Genomic DNA, 23,890 nt, shown 5'->3' with positions numbered 1-23,890 from the left:
TTTTCCCTTCAAAGTCTGTCATGCCAGGACAACAAAGGCCTGAGCAGTGAAGAAACATTTGCAGTCATATGGGCTTTTAAATTCTGATTCATTAATTTGGTTTTTTTTGTTTGTGGCAATACAGAGTGCAAGAGACGGAGCTATTCCAGACATCACACAAATACTGACCAAGGCAAGATTCCCTGTTACTAAAACCTTTGTGAAGTGGTTAGTCACATCTAGATTAACACTTTGTGACCTTTAGAGAAAGGTCTAGCAAGCACAAAGGTTAAACAGAGAGGAATGTGCATCTGATCATGCAATACACTAATGGCCCTGTGTTTAAATATCACCTGGCTGGAGTGATTGTCTGTGTCAAAGACAGCAACATCATCCTCCAGGAATCTTCCCTTATTTGAATTGTGCAAAATTGAATCAGAGAAATGGCTCAGAATGCTGTAAGCTGTTAATTCTGTCAGCACTGCTACAAACCCCGGTAGTAGTTTAAGAAAGGCCCTTCCTCACTTTTGTTTCTGTGGTTATTTTTATTTATTCATCTGTTTTTTAGATAAGCAGGGCTCCTCAGGTCACTCCACCCGGGAGGTTGCTGTGATCAGATGTCCTCCCCTGGGGCTCCACAGGCAGTCCTGATGAAGACATTGGCTCACCCTTGGTAGCTTGGCTTCTCTGAGATGTCCCCTTCACAGCACCCTGCTAGCAGGGTGAGCCCCAAATCATACAGTCTCTGTACAACACTGCCCTAGCTGCCAATTGGTGAGAGAAATCGAATTAAAGTTATATCTAGGGCTCCTTGTTAAGTACTTTATCACAATTTTAATTGTGTGAAATTGAAGGATTTGCATTTACTTTTTTTTTTAGCACTGTGTAGAAGTTACAGCTCTGTTTCAATGGACTGTCTGAAATCAATACAAGATGAAAACAGACGTTACCATGTCCTTCGATTATAACACAAGCAGGATTCAAAAACTCGGTCTACAACTACAACCCACTGACTCAAGATGAACTTGAAACATCCCATTAAAAAAAAAACCAACTCCAAATGACAAGTTCCCAGGAGCATGACAAACCCGATGGGTAAAATAACGTGTGGGCTGGACAAAGCACTATCAAGGAAACGCCTTGATCTTGAACTGTGGCTGCCAGATCACAGAGCAGTCTTGAGGGAGGACATCAGGTTCCCATCCGATTGCTGCTTTTAGTAAATGGTCCCAGAATATCCCATTACAGAGAGAGGGTGCACACAGCTACCACAGGCATTAGCTGACTACTCAACTATGTCCCTGCAACATATAAAAATCAAATGACAAAGGAGATGATGAAAGAGAAACAATAAAAAAGAAATTAAAGCTGACTGGTATCTTAATCTACAGTAAATTGCCTTGTGCTGTCCTGAGGAGCTAGGTAGGGGTGTTGGTACTAAATAAGAAAATTAACCCTGCTCTTTTTATTTAATCTCAGTGTTAAAAACCGTTCCATGTTGCCATTGCAGCCTTTACATTTGGCACAAACTTGGGTCACTCTCACTTTTCTGAAATCTTATTATCTGTTAAAATCTAAGAGAAGTTTACAAAGCGGATAAGCAGCTCAATTTCAGGCATGTTGGGGGTGTCTGTAGTTAGCACAGTTCACAGCACAGACATTTAAACCTGTGCTCTTTTGGTAAATATGTTAGGAGAAGCAAAAGGGTTAAAAATCATTAACTAAAATATGGAGCCACACAATAGCCAAAAGCTATGGAAATAGAAGATCACAGAAGAGACCCTTTCAGAATATAAAAGCTGGCAAGAAAATATTAAATTTCAGGTCTACTAAATAAAATATCTTCTAAAGGTTTTTCGTCTTAAAGACATTGCTGAGATCACAATCAATCAGTCTGGCTACTTAGATGCAGCGCCCCATCGGAGGATTTAGCAAAAATGAAGTACTAAATTATTCAGCATTTAAGCAATTGTGTAAGGAATATGCAGCTGAAAAGGATAAACTGCAAAACAAGATTATTTCCCCATTACATCAGTATATACTGTAGTTTTAACAGGGCTTTCCAGGGGGATACGTAGACATTTTTTCCATGCACAGAATTGAGACCCCAGCTTTTGATCTTGTATTTTAAAGTCAGATTACTCTAGTATTTATATGTAGCTGAAAAGGATCACCTTTCTCTCTCAACGTTTAAAATTAACATTTTTACTGTATTTACAGCCATGTTTTCTCTTTCTCAGCTAGGCTACCTTTTTTATAAAAATACCCAAAAAAAACCTCCTGCACTTTTCTATTAAAAATTTGCGTAATGTTAAGCTTATAAAGAAATACTAGGAGTCTCATCTTTGTATACATATACTACACACATACCATACATGAATATGTCCAGGGAGTCACAGAGACAACACTTTTCAGACAAAGACAATATATTTTCAGAAAGACAACTGGAAATTACTAAGTTTAAAAATTTCAGTTTCCTCAGAAAGATTTTTCTAGCAGTCATGTACACAAACCAGATGAGATTTACATTTTCCATTAAGAGTTCTGATGAATTTTGGATATGCTTTGATACATCAGCTCTAGTCTTCTGGAAGACTTTTCCTTTTTAAGTCTTCAAGATTCATTATCAACCTTTGAATTTCTTACAAAACATGAATACAAGCCTCCTGGTGCTGGAGACCGTATCCCAGCAATTAATAGCCGTAAGAACAACAACAAATGTGCATTATTGCATGCAATTTCATGCAATTTTCATACACAGCTGTTAAAACATAGGCAGGAGTTCTGTAACACTGGAATTCACAAACAACCGATACTGTAAAATGTTACGCCAACACCTGACAAAATGGAAAGTGTTGTTTGCCAGTACCTGCATCTCAAGGACACAGTATTTAACAGCATCAAAATAACTTGTTAAGGTGATAAATTTTGTCTCAAGTCCCCATCTCTTTTATTTTAGCATTGAATTTCCTTCTGGCAGCTGCACTAAAATACTAAACCACTCTCAGAGGCTGAATGACACGATCTGGGCATCACGGCTTATTGACTCATGATGGATAACCAACACACATTTCAATTCTTTGATCAGTGGTAGGGTTTCTTAGTTACCTTTCAAATGTATGCTGCAAATTTCCGAACAGTAGAAAACCTCAAATCTAAACCAAACAATAATGATTAAAACAGCAAGACACCAAATCCACCTAATTTAATATTAGGATTTGTTTTTAAGGAGGATGCTTCTTGAAACTTCATATGGAACGTTTTTAGTTGTTGGTCACAGAGCAAGCAGGACTTTGTACTGGATAAAACTACAGTAGATGTTAGTAATCATTCAAATCTATTTCCACAATGAGGTGACCACACTGTCTGTTGAATTTGAGGTGTTCTGCACTATTTAAAAACACAAGAGTCTCAAATCATTATCTATTTCCACCCTGCCATAGTGGCAAAAGATTTTCAGAGTTCTAACCCCTATTTTTTCCCTGCCATATATAAAGTGTTAGAAATCAAAATGTAATTCTGACAGATTTAACCCATATATATTTACCTAAATGGATAATTCTGTTACTTTGGTGATAGTTTTCAAAAGAAATCAAACATGACCAAATAAACACCTACAACATGCACCTTTTTACCCCAGTTTTCCTAAGTATCTTAAAGAATGTAAAGAGGCCCATATGTTTGTAAAGGCAACTTGATCATTCAGCAGCAAAACCGTCTTACAGAAAATGCACTGTAAAATAACACTGTTGAGACAGACCTTACACCGCTGAATTACTGACCTATACTCAACCTTCATTTTTATATTGCTCAACTTCTGAGCAGTTTTAGAGATTGTATAATGCATCTCCTTCAAAACTCAGGAAAACAAAACCTAACAGAGGAGGGGAGGCCCACCGCCACGGGTAACCACCTCCCTGGTGGGAGGGTTGCAGGACCGGAACGCTGGTTAATTGCACAGACCCAAGACCCTAGCCTGGAGGAAACCATCAGGCAAGCAAGCTGCCATGCCACCCTTTGAGGGGTGACACATTCTGCCAGAGGATTTTGGCTATTTTCCCTTAGAAGGAATGGTGAGAATCTTCAGATGCATCCCAGACTAGCAATGTTTTACAGCAACTACTTCACTGCTTCTACTTTTAAGCTCAGCCCCAGTTCCCCTTATCAAGCTTTGCCTTCTCCAACTCCCATTCCAGGTCAGGGTCTCCATTACTTGTGGAAACATCCCATACTCTATTTCATAAAGGCTCTTTATGTCTTCTTCTCCCGCCAGTTTCAGTTGTCTGTTCTGTGCCGCGAAGAGAAGGTGCAGTCACTGGTTTCAGTGACATTGGTGTCAGTCCTCACAGGATCACATCAGGCTTGTTTGCATCCACTCACCTTCCCTCAGACCTTTTATCATCTCCTCTACAGTCAAAGTGGACAGCTGCTTCCTCCCTCAAGCTCCAGAAGGAGTCATTCAACTCACGCAAGAAAAAACCCCACTACTATAGTCTTTTTATTCCCAAAGATATCCTACTTCAAAGAGCTGAATGAGGGAATATTGCTAAGCTACAGTGGGTGGGACTGGCTCACTAGCTTAGCACAGCTGGGTCACAGAGTATCAGCAGTGCTAGATGGACTGAGGGAGAGGTCATGTGCCATGGAAGTTAACTTAGAAGAAACGGTCAATTGATCTTCAAAACCTCTCCATGCATTGCTGGTAAATCCCCTGGATTGCAGGCCTGAGGAAGTCACAGCTTCTGTCTTGACGTTTTAGAACAGTCCTTTCTGAGATCACAGTGGGGGTTTTTGCATTAAGTTTGACATCTTAATAAACAACTTGATACTGAGCCTTCTAACAGGAGAAAACAGAGAACCACACCAATTGCCCTGCTCAATACAAATAAAAATACAAGGCAAGTAAGCATTTGAAAATTCCTTTTCTTTTTGCCAGTTATGGTAAATTCAAATCCAGAAATGTTAAGCAGTTGGTCTTTCTCAAATGATATTTTGCGAAGTAGTAATCCAAATATCAAAATGCATCTTGGCATGTATTACAATGAAAAAGTGTTGACATGCTTTCACACTTTATTTCATTTTTTTCCAAAGAATAAAGTACCAGTAAGGATCCACATGTTTGCCATACTGCAAACTCCTTGTTCTTACTGAGAAGTACTTACTCCTGCAGACAATCCCACACAGATCAGTGCTTCCTTCCCATAGATGTCACATTAAACTACTCAGGTTTTAAGGGTTGTGTATGGGATTTGCAATCTGTTATAGTGTAAGTAAAGAAGATTGTCTGTATTTATGGAGCAAATGCCAGAAAACAAGAAGAGATTGATGTCTGCTTTAAAGTAACCACAGACAGTATAACTGGCATATTTTGGAATTCTAAGGCAACAATGTTGGACCAGCATGTGAAATTCTGCTGTAGACACCAATGTACTGCTTTCTTCTGCAAAGGAGAAATATTCTGATGTTTTTTCCCTTGTTTTTTTTTCTAATTCAGTGATAAGCAGCAATATGAAATGCCAGCATTGCCACCAGATAACTTCTGTACTTAACTTCTGCCTTCAATGAACCCCTTAAGACGGCATGTAATGTCCGGCTGGAGTAGCACACTCTTTATTTCAGATGATCTATCCGGCAATATTCATGTATATTAAAAATACACATGCACATTTTTGCAGACTTGCAATTTAATGTATTTTCAGAATTCACTACAAAAATGCTGTTTCACAACTGTAACCATACACTGGGACTCCTACAGTAGTATGAATAATGTACAGATTCTTTCCCAGGACTACCAATACTGTGCATTGTGCAAATTGTCTAGGACTGCAATCCTTCCTCAGCAGCAGCCGGAAGAAAATTTGTGAGCTGAATACTGATATCAAAATACAGATTTAAATAATTTACTCTTAAAAACATTCATATTTATAACCTCTTACAGAAAATAAAACAATTTATCTGATTATCAGATACATCCCTCAGTTTTTCCAGTTCCAAGGTATACACAGGTCTCCATCCTGCAGCACAGAGTAGAAATGGGAAATGCAAAGGTGCATGCCTTGTAGGTAGGGCAACGATTCCTCCAGCAGCCGCTTACAGCAATCTATCATCTGTGCACTGGAAACACTGGGTTCCTTATACAGCCGATCCAAAGAAAATCTTTCCGTGGAAGTATCGATGAGCTCTTTCTCTGTAATCATCATCCTGGCAAATGGAGACAACACACAGCAACAAAATTACAACTTCATCTCTTAAAACCCCCACCTTAAAATAAGCATTTCAATGTATACTGAATATCTATTCAAACAAGAAATATTGAAGTAAGTAGATTATATGCATGTAAACAAAGGTGTCAATTCATGTACAGCTATGGTAGAGCTGAGATTTTTGTGCAGGTTGTTGCATGTGTCTATCTCAGAAGTCAGAGTGAACGTTCTTCCATGACTATGGGCACCGCATGCCCATGGAGTCACATTTCAAAGCCTGTGCCACGACATCTTTTTGCTCACTAAATAACTGGGAAAAACACAAAAATAAAAATCCTGTAAGGCTCCCTTTTTAATGTAAGGAATGAAAATACTTACATAACATTGGAAGTTTAAGTTTATGCACAAAATCATCTTCATAATTACTCTTAGTTACACCAGTACTCTGTATGTCATCAAAACCAACAACTGGTAAGTACAGTAAACTGATGCATATTAAGTGTGCTAGTAACTTCCCAATTGCACAATTTTGTTGATCTGCTTGGACCCAATGATCTTAAAGGTCTTTTCCAACCTAAACAGTTCTATGAATTTTGAATCCGAAGTTTACGGACAACTTTTTCCTCACTCCAGAGAAATAAGACACCACGTGGCAAACTCAAACTACTCAGAAGCAAAGTTAATGTGTAGATTTAATTAAGTCACTGGAGCTGTGACTGATCAACTAATGAAGAGACAGTTCAGGTTCAGCCAGCCCCACTAGCTCAGGCACTGTGCCACATGAACACAGCTGCATTTCCAAGCCAGCCTAGCTGCAGACACAGCACCACTGCTGCCCTGCAACACAGACCTTTTGCTAGACAGGGGAGGAGCTACAAAGCAGCAGCACCACTGGGACGTTAATCAGCCCAAGCTAAGCACGACAGCTACTCAGACCATTTGCCTCACATGAAAACGCTACTGTAGGGCCTTGCCACCACTCTCTCCAGAGCTCAGGATGGGACCTCTGTGCCTCTGTGTACTTGCATGGCACTGAGCTCTGCTGGGGCACTCAGATCACTGCACAAGAGCCCAGCCCACTCTGGCAGTCAGCAATGAGCTGAGCCAGTGAGTTAACCAGAGCGAGCCTGTCCTCTCTAAGGAACATTTCCAAATGACCTTCCCGAGTGCATTCCCAAATACCTAGGCACCAAGCTTTCCTGTTCTGTGAAATCTTAGGCTCCCTCGAAGGAATTCCAGTTAGCTGGAGAATTGCAGGTTTGTTTTCAGTCACTTCCACAGGAAGGTTTACACCTTTATTACCACACAAACCTGATACTTTACAGAAGCATGGGAAGGAGAATCCTGCATTACTAGAAGACTTGACATTATCCACACAGATAACAGAACTTTCTAGAGCAGCAGAATTTGGACTTTCTTGAGCATTCAGGTTGGAATTCCAGCCATGCTATGCTGTTTACTGCATGTAGAACATTCAAGTCCATGTGCAAAGTACAGCCAGTCCATCTCAAAATATTTTCTGCTGCAGTTCACCGCAACAATTTTCCTTTATCTTAAGGCCTTTTTAACCGCCACACGAGGCTAAGGAAAATCAGAACAGAATGAGTTCTGTCCAAGGAAGCATTAAGTGGAAAAGGAGTTTTCAGCTTCGATAAAAGACAAGTAAAAGGAAATATGACACAGCTACAAAAAACCCCAGAGGTGATAGAGAATGACTGTTTTGTATTTCCTATCACACAAGAACAAAAGAATGACAAATGAAATCATCAGGCTGTGGGTCTATAAATCACAGAACACTTCCTCCCTCTTTCATATACACATGCCATATGTGGTTCAAATATGCAATTTGTTGCCATTGGATATTTGGAGCCACAAAATGCAAATTGGCTCAAAAAATAAGACAATTAAGAGGAAGGGAAAATAAAAAGGTCGACTGAATGCTGTTAACATGAGATAATGTTTCCAGCTTCAAGTATTTTCTCAAGTGCAGTCAGACAGAAACTGGGAAGGAGTATGGAGTAAAAAAACCCACCACATTTTTTGCCCCATCCATAAAGCCTCTCCTTAAGCTAATGGATGATGGGGACAGACATTGCGACCCAGTACAGTTGTTTACTATTTCATACAAACCAGCAATCATCCAGCACACAAGATACGCATCTTGGCTCTTACATTCTTACAACACAGCTGCTTGTACTCTGAGGGCACAGTTTTCCTGGATCAGTGTCTTTATGAAGTGTGGTAGTGTGAGGTTTTTTGGAGAGTGAGTTACCCAGATGCAAATGCATACATTTCCTACAACATCCCTCCCAAAATCTACAGACAATACTTTCCCAGCTGTCACATGTGGACAGCTACATAGAGAGCTATTCAGTAGTTGCAATTTATATGGCAAAAATCTAATTTCCAAGATGGACTAGGGTTGTTGAAAAATTCCAACAAATCATGTTTACTGAAGTCCACCTGCAAAACATATCTTTCCAAATAATGAGGTCTTAACAGAGCTAAAACCATAGTGCCTTCAGCAACTCATGCCTAAAATAACTTCACAAAAACAGATCTGGATCTATACATCATGTATACACTCGTGACAGTGTGATAGTTCAACAGCTCATTAAAAACTTTCCAAAGCAGAAAAATAAACTTGCAGTAACAACCTCTGAAAGGACAAGTACCTACCACCCACTTAACAACCCCAGTATCTCTACTTCATCCTCAAGGACACATGCAGTGTACAAGGTCAAGAAGCAGATTTACAGTTCTGATGGATATTACAAAGCATGGCCCTAATATTAAGTATGGTGCTGTGACTCCCTATTGTAAACTCTCGCATCTCACTCGCACCTGTGAGAGAACACCCACAAGGTGTTTCACTCATCATTCTTCCCAGATTTTTTTTTCTTCGCCTTGTTAGGTACAAACTAATATTTTTCTCAACCAAGTGACCAATAACTAGAAATAACGATTCTCTAGTTGGTCTCAGTTATTTTTAGTTTAGATTTCACTGCTTTTTTGTCACATTTTAATTAACATTAATAAAAATCCTTGCTTTTCTTATTCATTGAGAAGGTGTTTTCCACCTCTTAGATGGGGAACTAATCGTAAAACATATTATGCAATTTTGTCTTGTAAGCAAAGGTATTTTACTTCTGAATGAAGTACAATTGTCTCTACAAGGTGAAAGAGGGTATTTTCTAGTAACTGTTTGCATTCACTAATGCTGTAATTCTTTACTTAGTAAAGCTGATGGGTAGAGCTCTATTTTAGAAACAAAAGGGGTTTTTCCACCAAAACAGTATGAATACATTCTTTAAAATCCTCCTCCTTCTCCAAATAAAAAACAGGACATGCAAATATTTTTAAAGGGCTAAATGTATCGAGTCACACGAACACTTACTCCTCCTTTCTTTTCAAATTCTCTCTTGCTTCCTGTGCTTTGGCAAAAATAAACCATTGAAGAGCTGCTGGATCACAGACCGTTGGGATCATAAAGTGTCCAAATTCATGTAAGCTTGGTGCATATCTGTCACTAATGAAACATGATGAAAGTCAAGAAAAAGGTATAATTTTTGAATGCAACTATTTATCTATTTATGTAAATTACTTTCAGAAAAAATCTAAAGATAAAAGAATATAAACTAATCACAATCAGAATAATTGGTAAAAAATTATCAGGCTTGGTTCATGACACTAGAGAAATACAGTAGTAATGCTTTTTTAAAATTACATTTCAAAAGCAACTGGCAAGAATACTCAAAAAATATAAATACCAACATGACAGCACAAAACTTTTGATTTAACCCAGCACAACACTGTAAAATAGACAGAACTTTGAGTCCAATTTGAATGAAATTAAGCAGGATTTTCTTCAGTCTGATTCCTTCTTAACCCATAAAAATGCACTTAAATCCTTCAGAAACAAAAAGACTGACATAATGAAAATCCACGAGATTATATTACTTTTCTTCTTAGTGAGAGCAATAAGCAGTGTAAGAAAAAAAAGAAGAGTAATTGCTCTAAAAGAAATCAACTTTCCCTGCAAATACCTACCTTTCCAGAATCATTTGCAAGCCTCGCAGACTGCGAGGATGAAAAGGTAGTCTGCTGTCACGTAGTTTATTATAGAAAGAGTTGAGAGTCTCATAGTACTCTTCTAGAGTCAACAGAGGTTGCAGCTCTTCAATATATATTACTTGGATGCCTCCCAGAAGTTGGCTTATCCGATCTTCCAAGAGCAGGAGCTTTTTTTGAAGCATATAATAATTTGGCAGTCTCTCAAAAATCTGTGCATACACATGAACAAACAGAGCTTAAAAGTTAGCTTTAATAAATTAAAAAAATAACAAGAAACTATAAAAGAGACACTTAACAATGCAAACATGGAACCCAAGGGGAAAAATTAAAATTGAAGAATACCAAAGATGAGAAAAATAAAGTATATGTGTTTTGGGACAGGATATAATGGAACAAGCTTCTAAGTATTTCCCATATTTATAACATAAAGGCACCAAAAGGACATAAAACCATAGATGGATGTCCTCTAGATATTCAGAAATTAATAGTTTCACATAAACAAAAATACATAATCTGACACCTATACAGAACATTTATCACTACAGTTATAGTGGTAGAGCTATTCCTCATACAGTAGTCACTACCTACCATCCACTCTGTTGTTATTTTAAAGCAGTTTTTCATACAAAAAAAAGCTGCTGCTGGAACAAGTCAAGTGATTTCAGAACTATCTCTTTAGAAACCCAGGAGAACAGCAGAATAGATAGTAGATAGTTCTGATAGTAGAATCAGAACAGCTTTTGGCACAATAACAGTTGGGTCAGCTTTTGCATTTGTTACAGAGAAAACCAGCAAAAATCCTTTAAATATTGTACCTCTGACCAAGCATTCTACAGACTGACTTGGACAGTATTCTACCGCTTCCTTCTTCTAGTACTTAGTAACAAAAAGTAATAGCACTTAGGATTGCTTTCTAAAATGGGGTAGAATTGGACAAACATGCTCTCTAAAAACCAACTGACTCATCCACCTCATCAAAATTTTCACTGACTTTCTGTGTAACATTTCACATGATCTTTAGTGCATTTCAAAATAAAAACCCTTTGATTTCAGGTTCAAATATATACCTCTCTTTTGTCTTCCCAAGCAAATACCATCACTACAACTAACTACACACATTATTCTATCTGCATGGCATTTTGTGTGGCTTTATGACCCCTTTGGAAAAACCTGCAGCAAAGGTTAGAAAGACGAAGCATTTATCTTTTCAAGGAAGTTAGTGTTTATTTTAATATTAATCAGAACACCTTTATTCCAACGACTGTCAACACTCTCAAATCCCAGAAAATTTTCTATTGAATTCCAGATTCTCAATTTAAGTTCTTAGTAAATCATTCACACTAACAAGCCACAGTTTGTTTTCTCCCACTCAGTAAAACATATATAGGCAAAAATTCAAACTACCACCAGAGAAAGAAGATTGAGTGTTAACTTTTCATTTTATTCACTGATTGGAATACAGAAATAGAATATTCTGATATTCTAGCAGGGTGAAATTCCCAACTATGAAATTCCACCAATAATCTCCTTTACAAAGAAATATTTTTTCATAGCTTTATCAGTAATGTTTCAGTAACCAAGATTAAAGAAAAATTCCTGAAGTGACATGTTGATATTGCCACATATTTAGTTTTTGGTCCTTTGCATACAACACTATCATTTAGGATGTCAGAAATCTTATCACTCTGAACTTTACACAAGCAGCAGCAGAACGGGCATAGTCACTAAAGATAAAATTCTGCAACATCCACATTAGCTGCCTAAAAGAACAAGATGGAGTGGTAGGGTTGGTTAGTAGTCATTGACTGAAATCATCAGTTCACAACTTCCTTTAAATCTCATATTTACAAAAGATTGGAATAAAATCCATTAGCTCTTCACGGGAATGAGCTCTTTATGGATCACAAAGTACTCTGCCAGGACTCACTGCACAGACTGGAACAGTGCATAACTAATTAGTTTTCTTTACATCTAATCAGAAGCAGTACTGACTTATTAATGAAAGCAGCAGCAAAGATCTAGCAAAGAGTCTTGTTAGTAACAGCATACACAGGATTAAATTTAGAATGCAGTGTACACCATCATGCTAAACACATTAGCTAAGTGTTTGCTTTAAATTACTCATTAGTTATCTGCACCTATTAATTTTTGCTACAGTTTAAAAAAGGATGTCACAACAAGGAGTGTTATCATTTACTTTGAAATCTTCTTACTTTGGTCCAGTGATGGTGAACATCCATGGTCCCCAGCATTATGTGACCTGCTGCACTCATACCTGAGCGATCTGTAAATACCACCGTGCGCCCTAGAGATTGAACAAAGCTCTTTACTAATTTGGGTTACTGCAGTCATTCCTACAATTACTGAAGACTTAACTATGCTGCTAACATGTCACAAGCAGCGCATTTCTGCAGCACAAACACATGTTGAATAGATGCTTCTGTTATTCTCAAAATTTTGAGATTCTTGAAAAGTCCAGTTTAAGAATTTTTTTCATACAAACCTGACCCAGCATTTGCCTTCTCTCTGTTTGAACTTGATAAGAGTTTTAGTTACTCAGACTTTTTTCTGACGACTATTTTAAAATATGAGAAAATCTCATCAGAGAGGATATCCAAATAATCTGTACGAATCCTGTATGACGCAGGAAACACACGCTAAATGCTTGAAGTTGGTCAAAGAAAGAAGTTGGTCAAAGAACTATTAATAAGGCCATTCAACTCTACTTCACAACTCTCTGCAACATGCAAGCTATAAGAAACACTTGCACATTATGTTTTCATTCTTTTTAAAAACAGAGACAACATAAAGCGCTAATTCTAGATGGATTTTTAGGGGGATAAATCAGTTTTGAGTCTGTTTTTTTAGCTGAGTACAAAGATGGTCAAGAAATCTTTAGGGTAATAGCACAGTCAACTATTTATCAAAATAAGCTTCCACAAAAGTCTTCAGTGTGATGTATTAATCTACAAGACAAGGCTTAAGTAGAAGCTCTTGCTCTCAGAAATCAGTTTTCCAAAACCCCAAAGAAGGAGCAACACTGGCTTCAAGGCATCTAGTTAAACCTTGTACCCAAAGGCAACATCAACTGTACTTGTATAATTACTGACAGGTACTTATCCAGTGCATTATTAAATATCTTCAAAGATGGAGACTACAACAGGTTCACAAGACAGACTTCTCTAACGCTTTGAATCTTTAGCATGCTCAGGTAAAGAACTAATTTGAAATCTGATACAATTTAAAACTACTACTTATTGTCCTACTCACTCTTGTCTTTTGGCAAAGGATTAGGTGAACCCTCAAATGAAAGTCACTCAAAACTGAGTATCTGGAGACAGGCATAAAATGTGGAATTACAATTAGAGGAAACAGCTACTGCCACAGGTCAAACAGATGTATGAGAAGAATGGTAGGTCAGGTTTACAGAATATTTTAGTTTTTCCTGAGAAAATACCAACTTTAATACAGTTATTTTATGGAACACATGAGAAAAGAAAGCAGTACAATTTTAAAGGTATTCTAGTAAGTCCTCGCTAGGGTTAGAGACTTACTCACATTTTTGTCTTGAATTCACCATGGGCTACTATCTATTGCTACCTCCACCCTTTCAGAGGTTCAGTTTACATTTTTTACTTTCATTGCTAATATTAAGTCTGGTGCCTTCAACAGACTCCACTTGCATTTATTAAGAAGTAAACTAGAAGCTGAGTGCAGTGAATAAACTCTAAGGAAAGGTCACTTTAAAAAATACCCAGCAGCTTAAAATGTAAGTTCTCACCAGCTTTTCAGTAAGCCTGACAAGTTTGTTTTTGCAGTTATCAAAAGAATTTGTAAAAAGAATCCCTTGCAACAGAAGACCCATGCTCATTTCCGAATCAATACTATATTAGGATATATGAATCAAGCAACAGAAATACCTTTAACGTTCTTTAATATTTCAGGTCGCTGTTGGACCAGTCGACCCAGACTGTGTAGCTGGCTACAGCGGTGAGCAATACCCCAGCTCCTCTGCCACCTAAATGAAAATGTAATTGAAAGCATTTAATCCTCAATATTATTTAAAAAAAAAAAAATCACAGAAGTTAAGATGCAGCTCAAAGCCTTGTAGCACAAGCAGAATAGCACCCCAAAAGTAATAAAAGCAAAGGCTACTCAAAACCTGTCCAAGTCATATGCTATTTGAACTATTTGATAGAAAGCCTAAATAAAATTACAGTGCTTCTCAAAGTGAGTCCCAAAAAGCAAACAAAGAAAACCAACACCAGAAAAAATAAATATAAAACCAGGTAGACAGACATAAATCTCTCCCCCAGTAAGAAGGGGGTTAGTAAGAGAACAGCAACAGACAAGCCAGTATTTGGTTTGGTCATGGAGCATGCAGTTTGTTTGGACACTGCGTAATGTTTGTCCAGAGGAGCAAATACAGTATGTAAGGACATTATCTTCTTTTCCTTTTTTTTTGGTTCCTAGCCCAAAACATTACTATGATTCCAATGGAAAGTTGCTATGTATTATTCATATTTTACAGTGGAGTAATTTTTGTTAAACCATACAGGAGCCAGGTGTTACCTTGCTGGCTTTAATACACATAGTTTTGGCATCTTTTTCATTACAGACTGATCAGAGAGATTGCTAAACAAATTTCAAAAAGCATCTAAACTGTGACGTTGTCCCAGTGTATTGGAAAAAATATACCTTTTTACAGACTTTTAGTTGATATAAAACGGTCTCAAAGTGGAAAATTCCCATTCCTTTATTGTACTGTGTCTGTGAGGAATTGAGTTAGTTTTCTTCATAACACCCATATTTTATATTTTTTACTCTAACAGTGATCATAAAACATCAATATTTTGGCTATTCTGCAGTGCTGGCACAGCGTCCAGGTCTTCTCTTTTTCTTCCCACCCTGCCCCCCACCATCAGCAAATAGGCTGGGGTGGACAAGATGCTGGGAGGGGACACAGCCAGGATGGGTGACTCCAACTAACCAAAGGGATATTCCAGACCATATGTCATGTTCAACAGTAAATGCTCAGGGAAAGGAGAAGGAAGGCGGACCCTCATGGTTATGGTGTTTGTCTCCCCAAGTAAACGTTACACATGCTGAGGCCCACTGAGGCCCAACTGTCCAGAAGGGACTAAACACCTGCCTGTCACTGGGGAACAGAGAATTAATCCCTCCTTTTGCTTTGCTTGAACTGTGCTTTGCTCCACTTCAGCTATTAAACTTCTACTTTAGTTCACAAATTTTCTTGCTTGTGCTCTTTCTATTCTCTTCCTCCCATCCCACATGGGGTGTATGAGCAAGTGGCTGTGTAAGTACTCAGCTGCTGGCTAGGGTCACCCACATAATCTCTTTTAGGGAAACCTAACTGGCAAAACCTCACTCTTTGGGATGCAGAGAATGGCACTACGCCACAGCACATGTGAGGCAATTTAATCTAATACAAGTAATTCAAATAATTATTTAGTTACCTAGCAATATCACTTTGCTTTCAGCAGCACCAGACAGGAGTGGAAAAAGGTGGCCATTTCTTCAGCTGTCCTGAACTTATACATGGAATAAAGCCAGTGACCCAGTAATTTTTCAGATCTCTGTGAACACTAGCATGAGGCTCCAGAATCACAAGTAATAGTGTCCTATTAACGTAGTGGCTTGTCAGGTGTCTGGCACTCACATTCCTCCCTGGATTATAACAGTGTAACTCATGGAAGATTAATAACTCTTCATGGAACACAATAATTTTAATGTATTTCAGAAGCACAAACTATTTAAGAAAATTAATATAAGCCATGAATAAAATCAAACCTACGCGTTTAATACTGAAGACTGTTTCAGAATGTTAAAAACCTTCACCACAGCACAGTTACAGAGCATTAGAAATTGTGTTCAAAAAGCCTGGCTTCAGCTTAAAGGAAACCACGGTCTTTTGCAGGGTGAAAGGACAAAAGCATGATTTTAGAAGCTCCAACTCTCTCTTTCCTGGTTAAAAAAATAGAACCTAACAGACTAGCCCTTGAAATAATCTCCCAAAGTTTATTTTTCCATTTGTGAATACCTTCGCTGCCACTTCCCCCACCCTGAATATCTCATTTCCCAACATCCTCAAAGGCACAAAATTTAAAAAAAGATAGCAAATTATTTTCTGGAAAATATTCTGAAGAATCAAGATCTCCAACTGCAATCAGATCTTTCAAACAAACAAATCTCCTCCTCCTCTGGAGAGTGAGAAACTAAACACTAGAAGAAAGAACATTTTTATTAAGCATTCACAGGATCCCATTATGTACCATGTGCAAAGTTGCATTTCACTGCTGGCCTAGTTACCTTTGTAGATATTAACTCGAATTCCGGAAATGCAGTTTTAACCAGCAAAACATCCAAACTAACACATACACACTAGATCTATTTCTGTGTCTGCCTCAGCTGGAGCCTACACTTTCAGTTACAAATAGGAGGTCGCTCGGAGCAGACTGTAACAGGAAACTTTTGTCCCAATAGAATTCTTCTAGAAAAACACTCAGTGCAGTAACACTTCTTCATATATGAAAGATAGCTGTTTTGCTGAAATAAGCTTTTAAAGTTCGTAGCATAGTATTAGACAACACTTCCTTGCTTTGACTGTCTTAATCCAAGTACAACTGATCTAATTAATTACCTGATATCTGAGAGCTGGAGTTCATGAGAAAGTTCAATTTTTAAACGTTCTAATTCTTTTCTAAGCGGCAAACTCTTTTTCAGCTTTTTTACTGCACTTGCTTCATTATCATCGAGCCAGGATCTGGAAGACAAGGAAAAATACTCAACAGTAGAAGCATGCTGCTGTATGATCTACCATGTAAACAGTACAGGTAACTCAATTCTTACTGCTAATGTAAGTGTTTCAAGTCAAATTATCAGGTAAAGGGATTTTTTTAAAAATAGAGAAGATGAAATTGCTAAGTGCTTCACCCTAAGATATCTACAGAGGAAACCCTGGCACTTAATGTCTTTGGAGGGGACTAAGGAATCAATAGAGAAGATGAAATTGCTAAATGCTTCACCCTAAGATATCTACAGAGGAAACCCTGGCACTTAATGTCTTTGGAGGGGACTAAGGAATCAAACTGAATCAAAAACACTGACAATGTTAATGACAATGTTTTAAAACTGTAAGACTTGGATGTGTGTGTAAAAGGCATAAACCAACAGATCAGTGAGACTTCACGGGACATCTTCAGAACTCTGTGGTCTAATTAAAGAAGTTTCCACCCATCTGCCTTTAAAAAAAACCCCAAACGAACCCAAACACAACAAAACCTAACAAGAAAACCCCAACCAAAGTGATCATAGTAGACTATCAAATATGGGAGGTGGTACTAAAGGGCTAAGTTAGGTAACTTTTACAGAGCTGACATGAACATAGATTGAACAGGTCAAAGTTTTATAGTTTTTTTGCCAATAATCACAACCAGACAAACATGACTCATTGAGTACATCTAAAATTTCAGTAGATAATTCCATTTCTAGGAAAAGATTACTATTTAAGAGATTTAGCCTTTGTTCATAGTATGAACTTATTTTCATACTCTTTTACAAACAAATAGTTCCATTCTCATTTTAATTTGAAGCAAAAAAATTCAACTCAAGTAAAAAAGAGAGGCCTGATGCCAGCTGTCTATGTATTAAAACGAGACTGTTAATACATAACTGTCCGTGGCATTCCTTGTAAATGTGTAAAAATAAGTAAAAATATTCTTGAGTACGTTAAATCTCAGTTAACTGTTTTATAAATGTGCATATTACAGTAGTTTTGTGAGGTGGTATGCAGGATAAGGGGTATACTTTGCTCTGAAGATCCTTCCAGCACAGCTCTGCATTCATTTCAAATGGCACCTAAAACTCATTGTCACAAAAAGATTTTAAAGGCCCCAAAATGCCTGTGTCCCAAAATGAGGACATACAAATTTTTTTTAAACCACCAACTTTACTACATAACTTGCTACATGTAATGCAAGTTCAGCATTTGTAACTACATTGACTTAAATATTAAGGTTTTCCTGCAGAACAACAAATGAGAAGCCCAACACTAAGATACCATGCCTATTAAAACCTTTTAACCTTAGTTTTCATGTATTATCTCCCACCCTCAACAGAATGTGATAATGAAATAGGAACAATAAAATTAACAGTCATATAGGTTTGTGTTACAGAATTCCTGTAAGAGGTAAGGAGCTATCTGGAGCAAGTGGAACCTCTGTTTTCTTTTGAATTGCCACCAATATTCCACAAATCTGAAAAACAGGATCAACCAAAACTAGATTGACCAAACATGAATGCTGGGCAAAGAGACAAGAATGTTTCAGCTTTGCTGGCACTGTAGTTGTCCCAGGAGCTCATCTGAACTCTAATTATAAAAAGCATGGCAAAATTACATGTTGGACAATAAAGTTTTGTATTGTTCAGAATGTTTATTGCCTACCTTTAAAAAACTCAGCATTAGAGTAAGACCAATTTAGATTACAAAATTTCAGTTCAATGAAAGCATTACATACATTAAAGTTGTTTCCACTCTCTGGGCTTGCTCTAGTTCCTCCTCAGGATCCTTGAATCCAGTAAAGGAGTAATAGGTCTTATCCCATTTGATAGGTCTGTTTACTGTGCTTTTTGCTTCCTTGTGGGGCTGAGCGTTCACATTCAAACTCTGAACATGCTCTGTAGATAAACTGCAGGAGTTGAGAATATCTAATACTGTGCTCAGGAGATCCCTAGTATGTAACGTAAAACTGACTGCTCGAAACCCTGTAAAAACAAGTATTATTTAATTAAAATTATTTAAAATGCATTCCCATTTCTTTCCTCTTACACAAGAGCCTAAACAAGGCACAGATAGCTGGAAATTATGATGATGCTATTATTTCAATACTCACTGCAAAATTCACATGCAATTTAACTACGTCCAATCACTTAGCTACTGGGCCTACCTTCCCTGTTAGAAAGCAAGCTTTTGACTCAAGAGCAGAAGACAGCTTCCAGTTCAAATATTATGTTAAGTAGACCAGACATAACACTACTATTTTCTTAAAAAACAGCATGATTTTGTTTCCTAGCACAAGGACACCTCACAATTTGCAGTGTTTTGACTGTCAGGATATAGAACGTAAAACTCTTCTGTTAGGTAACACATATTGGTACTGGAGACAAATATGTACAATAAAGTTAATCAATAGCAACATTTAAAATTCGGCAATATTTTTTGTATTCTCAAAGATAAGAGACAATGAAGTAAATTGGAGCTTCAGATGTTATACAGCTGCTTAGAGAGTAAGTTCTACAAGTGCCCTGACATTATGTACTACACATGAACTGCAATAAGGACAAGGACCCAACATTGCTCCACTTAAACATGGCAATGGTATTAAAAGCAAAAGTATTATCATTTACATCCACTTTTTTTACTTCCTTATACTGTAACTTGACCTCAACACTGTAATGTCTCATTCTTTCAAGGCTTTATAAAGCTTAAGATGTTTAATTACTTGGGATGGTCCCACCTGCCTGATCTAATACAGATTTTCACAGTTTGACAGGATTTTATTCAGTTGTGAAGTTATTATGACTGCACAAGGCTAAGCAATGGTCTGAAGGAATTTAAGTACAGGAAGATACATTCTACACGATATAAAAGCACCTGAAGCACTGAAGGATTCCTGAACATTAGAAGAGTTTGGTTCTCTTTCTCTTACATAAAAGGTAAGCTGAGTTGGCTTAAAGGAACGAAATCCTGGTTTCTGTAGGTTCTCCAAGTAGCCATTTAGCCTCTTCAGAGAGTTTTCATTTACTTCCTGTTTAAAAAAAAAAACAAACAAAAATTACAGATGATGAATTAGGCCATTTTTCATCTAAACCTTTTTAATCTTACATGCAGAATTAGGTTTCACAAAATTCCAGTTGCTTTTAACAAGTAGTGATACAGCTCATATTCTCAGCATTTGTAATTACCTTGCATGAATAAATTTGTATGGTGTACACACTTGTACATTTGTGTGCGTTCCAAAACGCACTGGCTTTCAAGCTTAAAGAAATTAATTTATTCAAATATAATGCACAGCATTTCAAAGGGACAAAGTAATATGTATTATAAATTAGCCTGGAAGGATTCAGTATTTTCTTTATAACGATTAGAAAATATGATTAACAAATAATGAACTTCTAAGGGACCTATCCTTGCTAAAAATTAAGGAAGTGCATCTTTTTGTTCTCTGGTACCAACGATATTGAATTCTAACATTACTTTTGTCTCTCTGGCAGCAGGAAAACTAGAAAATTTCCATCCTTGAAATATGAAATATTTACAAAGAAAGCATACAAAATATTTTTACCCTCTCTTTGGGATGCTGGCCAAAGAAATCTGGATGTACAGCAAAATAGAAAGGTCTGAGAGCATTGATGGCATCAGCGCCTGACAAAGTTCTTGACTGAAGAACGCATTGCAGCAATATCTTGTCCAGACATAACCTAACAAAGCAGTAAAATGTTTATGCATGATGCTACCAATCAAGTGACAAACTGATATAATTACATTAAAATGGGGAAGAATGGAGTAAACATTCATAGTTGCAAGTATAATAATTTAAAACTGGAGAATTTAAATTAGGAGTCTGAGTTCTGGATCTTTCCCCTTGGGATTAACAAAGCTGTGTTTTCACAGCAGCAATCCAACAGGTTTGAAGGATGGTGGATGCTAATGGTTTAATAAGACATGTAAATAAGTATGGTAACTTCTCTCTCCTTTCTCAAATATGCCTCACATAAAAATTCCCCAGTCAAGTAGTTCAAACTGCAAATACTGGCTTTAGTGGTATTTTTCATAGACATTGCTGAAGCTGCTTTTAAAAGTCAACCCTTATATATCTTTGAACCTCCAAGTTAAAAAGCCAAACACAGTATTTTCCAAGCAGTACCAAAAGAATCTTAAATTTTACCCAGGAATAATAAACCCAATTAAGTGAAAAAAAAGTTCTGCATTAGATTGTGAGTTCCATACTTGTGTCCAGTAAAAAAAAAAAAAAAAAAACAAATCTACTTTCCCAAACATATTCTTTTCTAGAAAACATCAAGTAAAAAGACAATACTTTTTGTCTTCTCATCTTCACTAAATTACGAGAAACAAGGACTTAAAGAAAATTACTGGTAGGAGAAGAAAACTGTTTTACCTAAGATCAGAAGGAAAAGTTAAGTTGAAGAAGTTCTAGGAAGTTCAGAAAGTGCAAATTATTGAATACCTGCAATTATGTGGAAATTGAACAACAGTTCTGTAACAAGTACACTTGTGTAACAGAAGACTGAAATGGAAACCAAGTCCTTCATTACAGACCACCAAAATATCCTGCCATAGCTCAAAGGTAATATTCAGGTTTAGCAAACTAAGTACCAAGAGAGTATACACAAAAGCAGCAAGAAAATGTGAACTGGAAAATATACAACAACAGGTTTCTCCTTCAGCTGATTTCACAAGCTAACAAATTCAACAGGCCTCTTTCTGTGATTAACATTAATTTTAGTTTGCAAATCATAAGGGCAGGGACTCTGCTCTGTTAAGAAGTACAATGCCGTTCTACTCCTCACAGTATCATTCAAACTGCAACCCCTAAACAGGAAAATATACAGCAGATTAGAGACAAAGCTGCTTCCAATTCACATAGAACTAGTAACTGTATTAATAATAGTTTGCAGGACTGTTCTACAGAGAGCTCTTTGTCCAGCATCCTAGACCAAATAATCATCCTGGACACAGAAACATGTGAGACTTTCCTGACTGCTGTCATTAATTTAAAAATATTTTAAAAATCCCCAAATTTGTCCTCAGACAATATGCAGAATGTTTTATTTTGGCAAATGATAAATAACAACATTTGAGTTGTCAAGCAGAAGCAGTGACCCTTAGTTTACCTTTTTTCTGTCAACCTTCCCAGCTCTTCAGTTAGAAACATGAAAGCAGGTAAGACTAATGCTTTCTGCCTAAGAGGTGGGCAAATATTTAATTACCAGGTCTTAAAAGTCAGCTTGCTGAAAACAGAAGTTATTGTAGAAAAGTGGGACAACAAACCATGATATAAGGCTGATGAAATTCCAAATCTGCTATGACTTCAATAAAAAAAGTGAAAATGTATTACTGGCAAACACTTCTACTTCCTTCTTGGCTGCATCTCAGAGACTCTAAGACTAAGACTAGTCATGACTACAGCCCATGATCCTACTCAAACCTGCAGGAGATGGTGAAGTATCACAGCAATATAATGTTTTTAGGGAGAGTGAAAGCTCTTAATGACAAAATCATGTCACAGTTGCTCAGTAATGCAGCAAGAACACCTCTACTGGACTAGGCAAGACAGGGAGCAAAGCACTCTGGATAGAAGTCCACTTCATCAGATGCTTTACCATTCTGGGTCTGGAAACACCAAAATAATTGTCTTGCTGAGAAAAAAAATAGCAAATTTTTCTCTTTTTTGGGTAGCAAGTGGACACAAAACAGTAAAAGGAAAAAATAATTCCAGCAAAGGAAAAAAGTAAACTAACCAGTTACCCTTCTAATTGCAGATTACTGCCATGCAAGAAATTCACGTCCTCCCAGACCAAGCTGCTAGAAGGAAGAGGAGCTCAGTTCTCTGTTCACCTTATTTGTACACCATTTCCCACATCCACTCTCAAGCTACACTGCATGATGTTTCCAGTAGTTCAGAAAAAAAGTTTCACCATAACTAGAAGCCGTTAATCATACTTCTGAGTTTATTAATTATAAAGTTCCATCTGTTATTCTACATGAAAAATGGCCAAGGATGGCTAACTTTAGTTCCCTTGTTTTGTATCTAAACAACACTGTCATGCTAGTAGGAAGGCTCAGGATTCCAGCCAAAGTCTATTTTGAACTTGCTTAAAAGAGAAATGCTCAAAGGCCAAAATTAGTCTGCGTGACAGAAGGAAGAATTCATTCACTGAAGGTGAAAGACAGAACTCTGAGGCATCTTTTAACTGAAGTGACGAAGTAAGTGAATTAAAATGGATTTAGAGAGAGAAAATGCAAGAAAGATGTTTATGACTTCACTCACAAGGAGCAAAGATTGTTCCAAGAGCTTCATTTAGATCTGAAGAGCAGAGAAAGGCTTTGTATTAAAACCAAGGTCACAACCACTTTGAGGACAGTGTCTCCATGAAAGACATGAAACACAATCTCCACTAGAACACATTATGCAATCACACTCTAAGACTGATTTAATTTATTGGTTAAGTAATTCCCTTCAGCTTTCTTTTTCTTCACATCTCTCCAAAGTTCAACTTTTTGGCGTAGAGCTTTGGCACTGAAAAGCTCTGTTACATTAAGTTCATAGTTGTTGGGGTCCCTCCCCTGCCATGGAGCCCTGGGAGAGAGGCCCTGAGGGCACAGGCACGGGGTTTCCCTGCCCCTGCTCAGCCTCGTTCCCATTGGTTGGTTTGTGTTCCCTGCGCGGGCAGAAGGACCCTTGGGCCCGTGACTGGAACAGTTCCTCGGCAGAGCCCCGGCCATGCGGCTGGAGAAATAAACATCTCTCTGAAACAGCTATCAAGAATCCGTCTGCCCATATATATTTCCTTTCCACGGGACTCCTGGTTTG

General features: G+C 37.5%; 1 protein-coding gene across 2 annotated transcripts in view; it reads right to left on the bottom strand.

Moving 5' to 3' along the window:
* Positions 1-2,387: 2,387 nt before the first annotated feature.
* The window catches only part of TCAIM (T-cell activation inhibitor, mitochondrial), a 25,682-nt gene continuing 4,179 nt past the window's right edge, over positions 2,388-23,890 (bottom strand). For both annotated transcript variants that reach the window (XM_017734585.1, XM_017734586.1), the window contains exons 3-11: positions 20,621-20,756; positions 19,930-20,083; positions 18,794-19,040; positions 16,918-17,040; positions 14,177-14,274; positions 12,470-12,561; positions 10,233-10,465; positions 9,580-9,711; positions 2,388-6,180 (exon numbers count right to left, since the gene is read on the bottom strand). In XM_017734585.1, coding sequence (XP_017590074.1) covers positions 5,955-6,180; positions 9,580-9,711; positions 10,233-10,465; positions 12,470-12,561; positions 14,177-14,274; positions 16,918-17,040; positions 18,794-19,040; positions 19,930-20,083; positions 20,621-20,756 — 1,441 coding nt within the window. In that variant the 3' untranslated portion in view covers positions 2,388-5,954. The remainder of the gene's footprint in view (positions 6,181-9,579; positions 9,712-10,232; positions 10,466-12,469; positions 12,562-14,176; positions 14,275-16,917; positions 17,041-18,793; positions 19,041-19,929; positions 20,084-20,620; positions 20,757-23,890) is intronic.

The sequence above is a fragment of the Corvus brachyrhynchos genome, unplaced genomic scaffold (assembly GCF_000691975.1).
Source record: "Corvus brachyrhynchos isolate BGI_N302 unplaced genomic scaffold, ASM69197v1 scaffold94, whole genome shotgun sequence".
NCBI lineage: Eukaryota > Metazoa > Chordata > Aves > Passeriformes > Corvidae > Corvus > Corvus brachyrhynchos.
The sequence above is the reverse complement of the archived record's forward strand: the minus strand, read 5'-3'. Positions and strand labels throughout refer to the sequence as shown.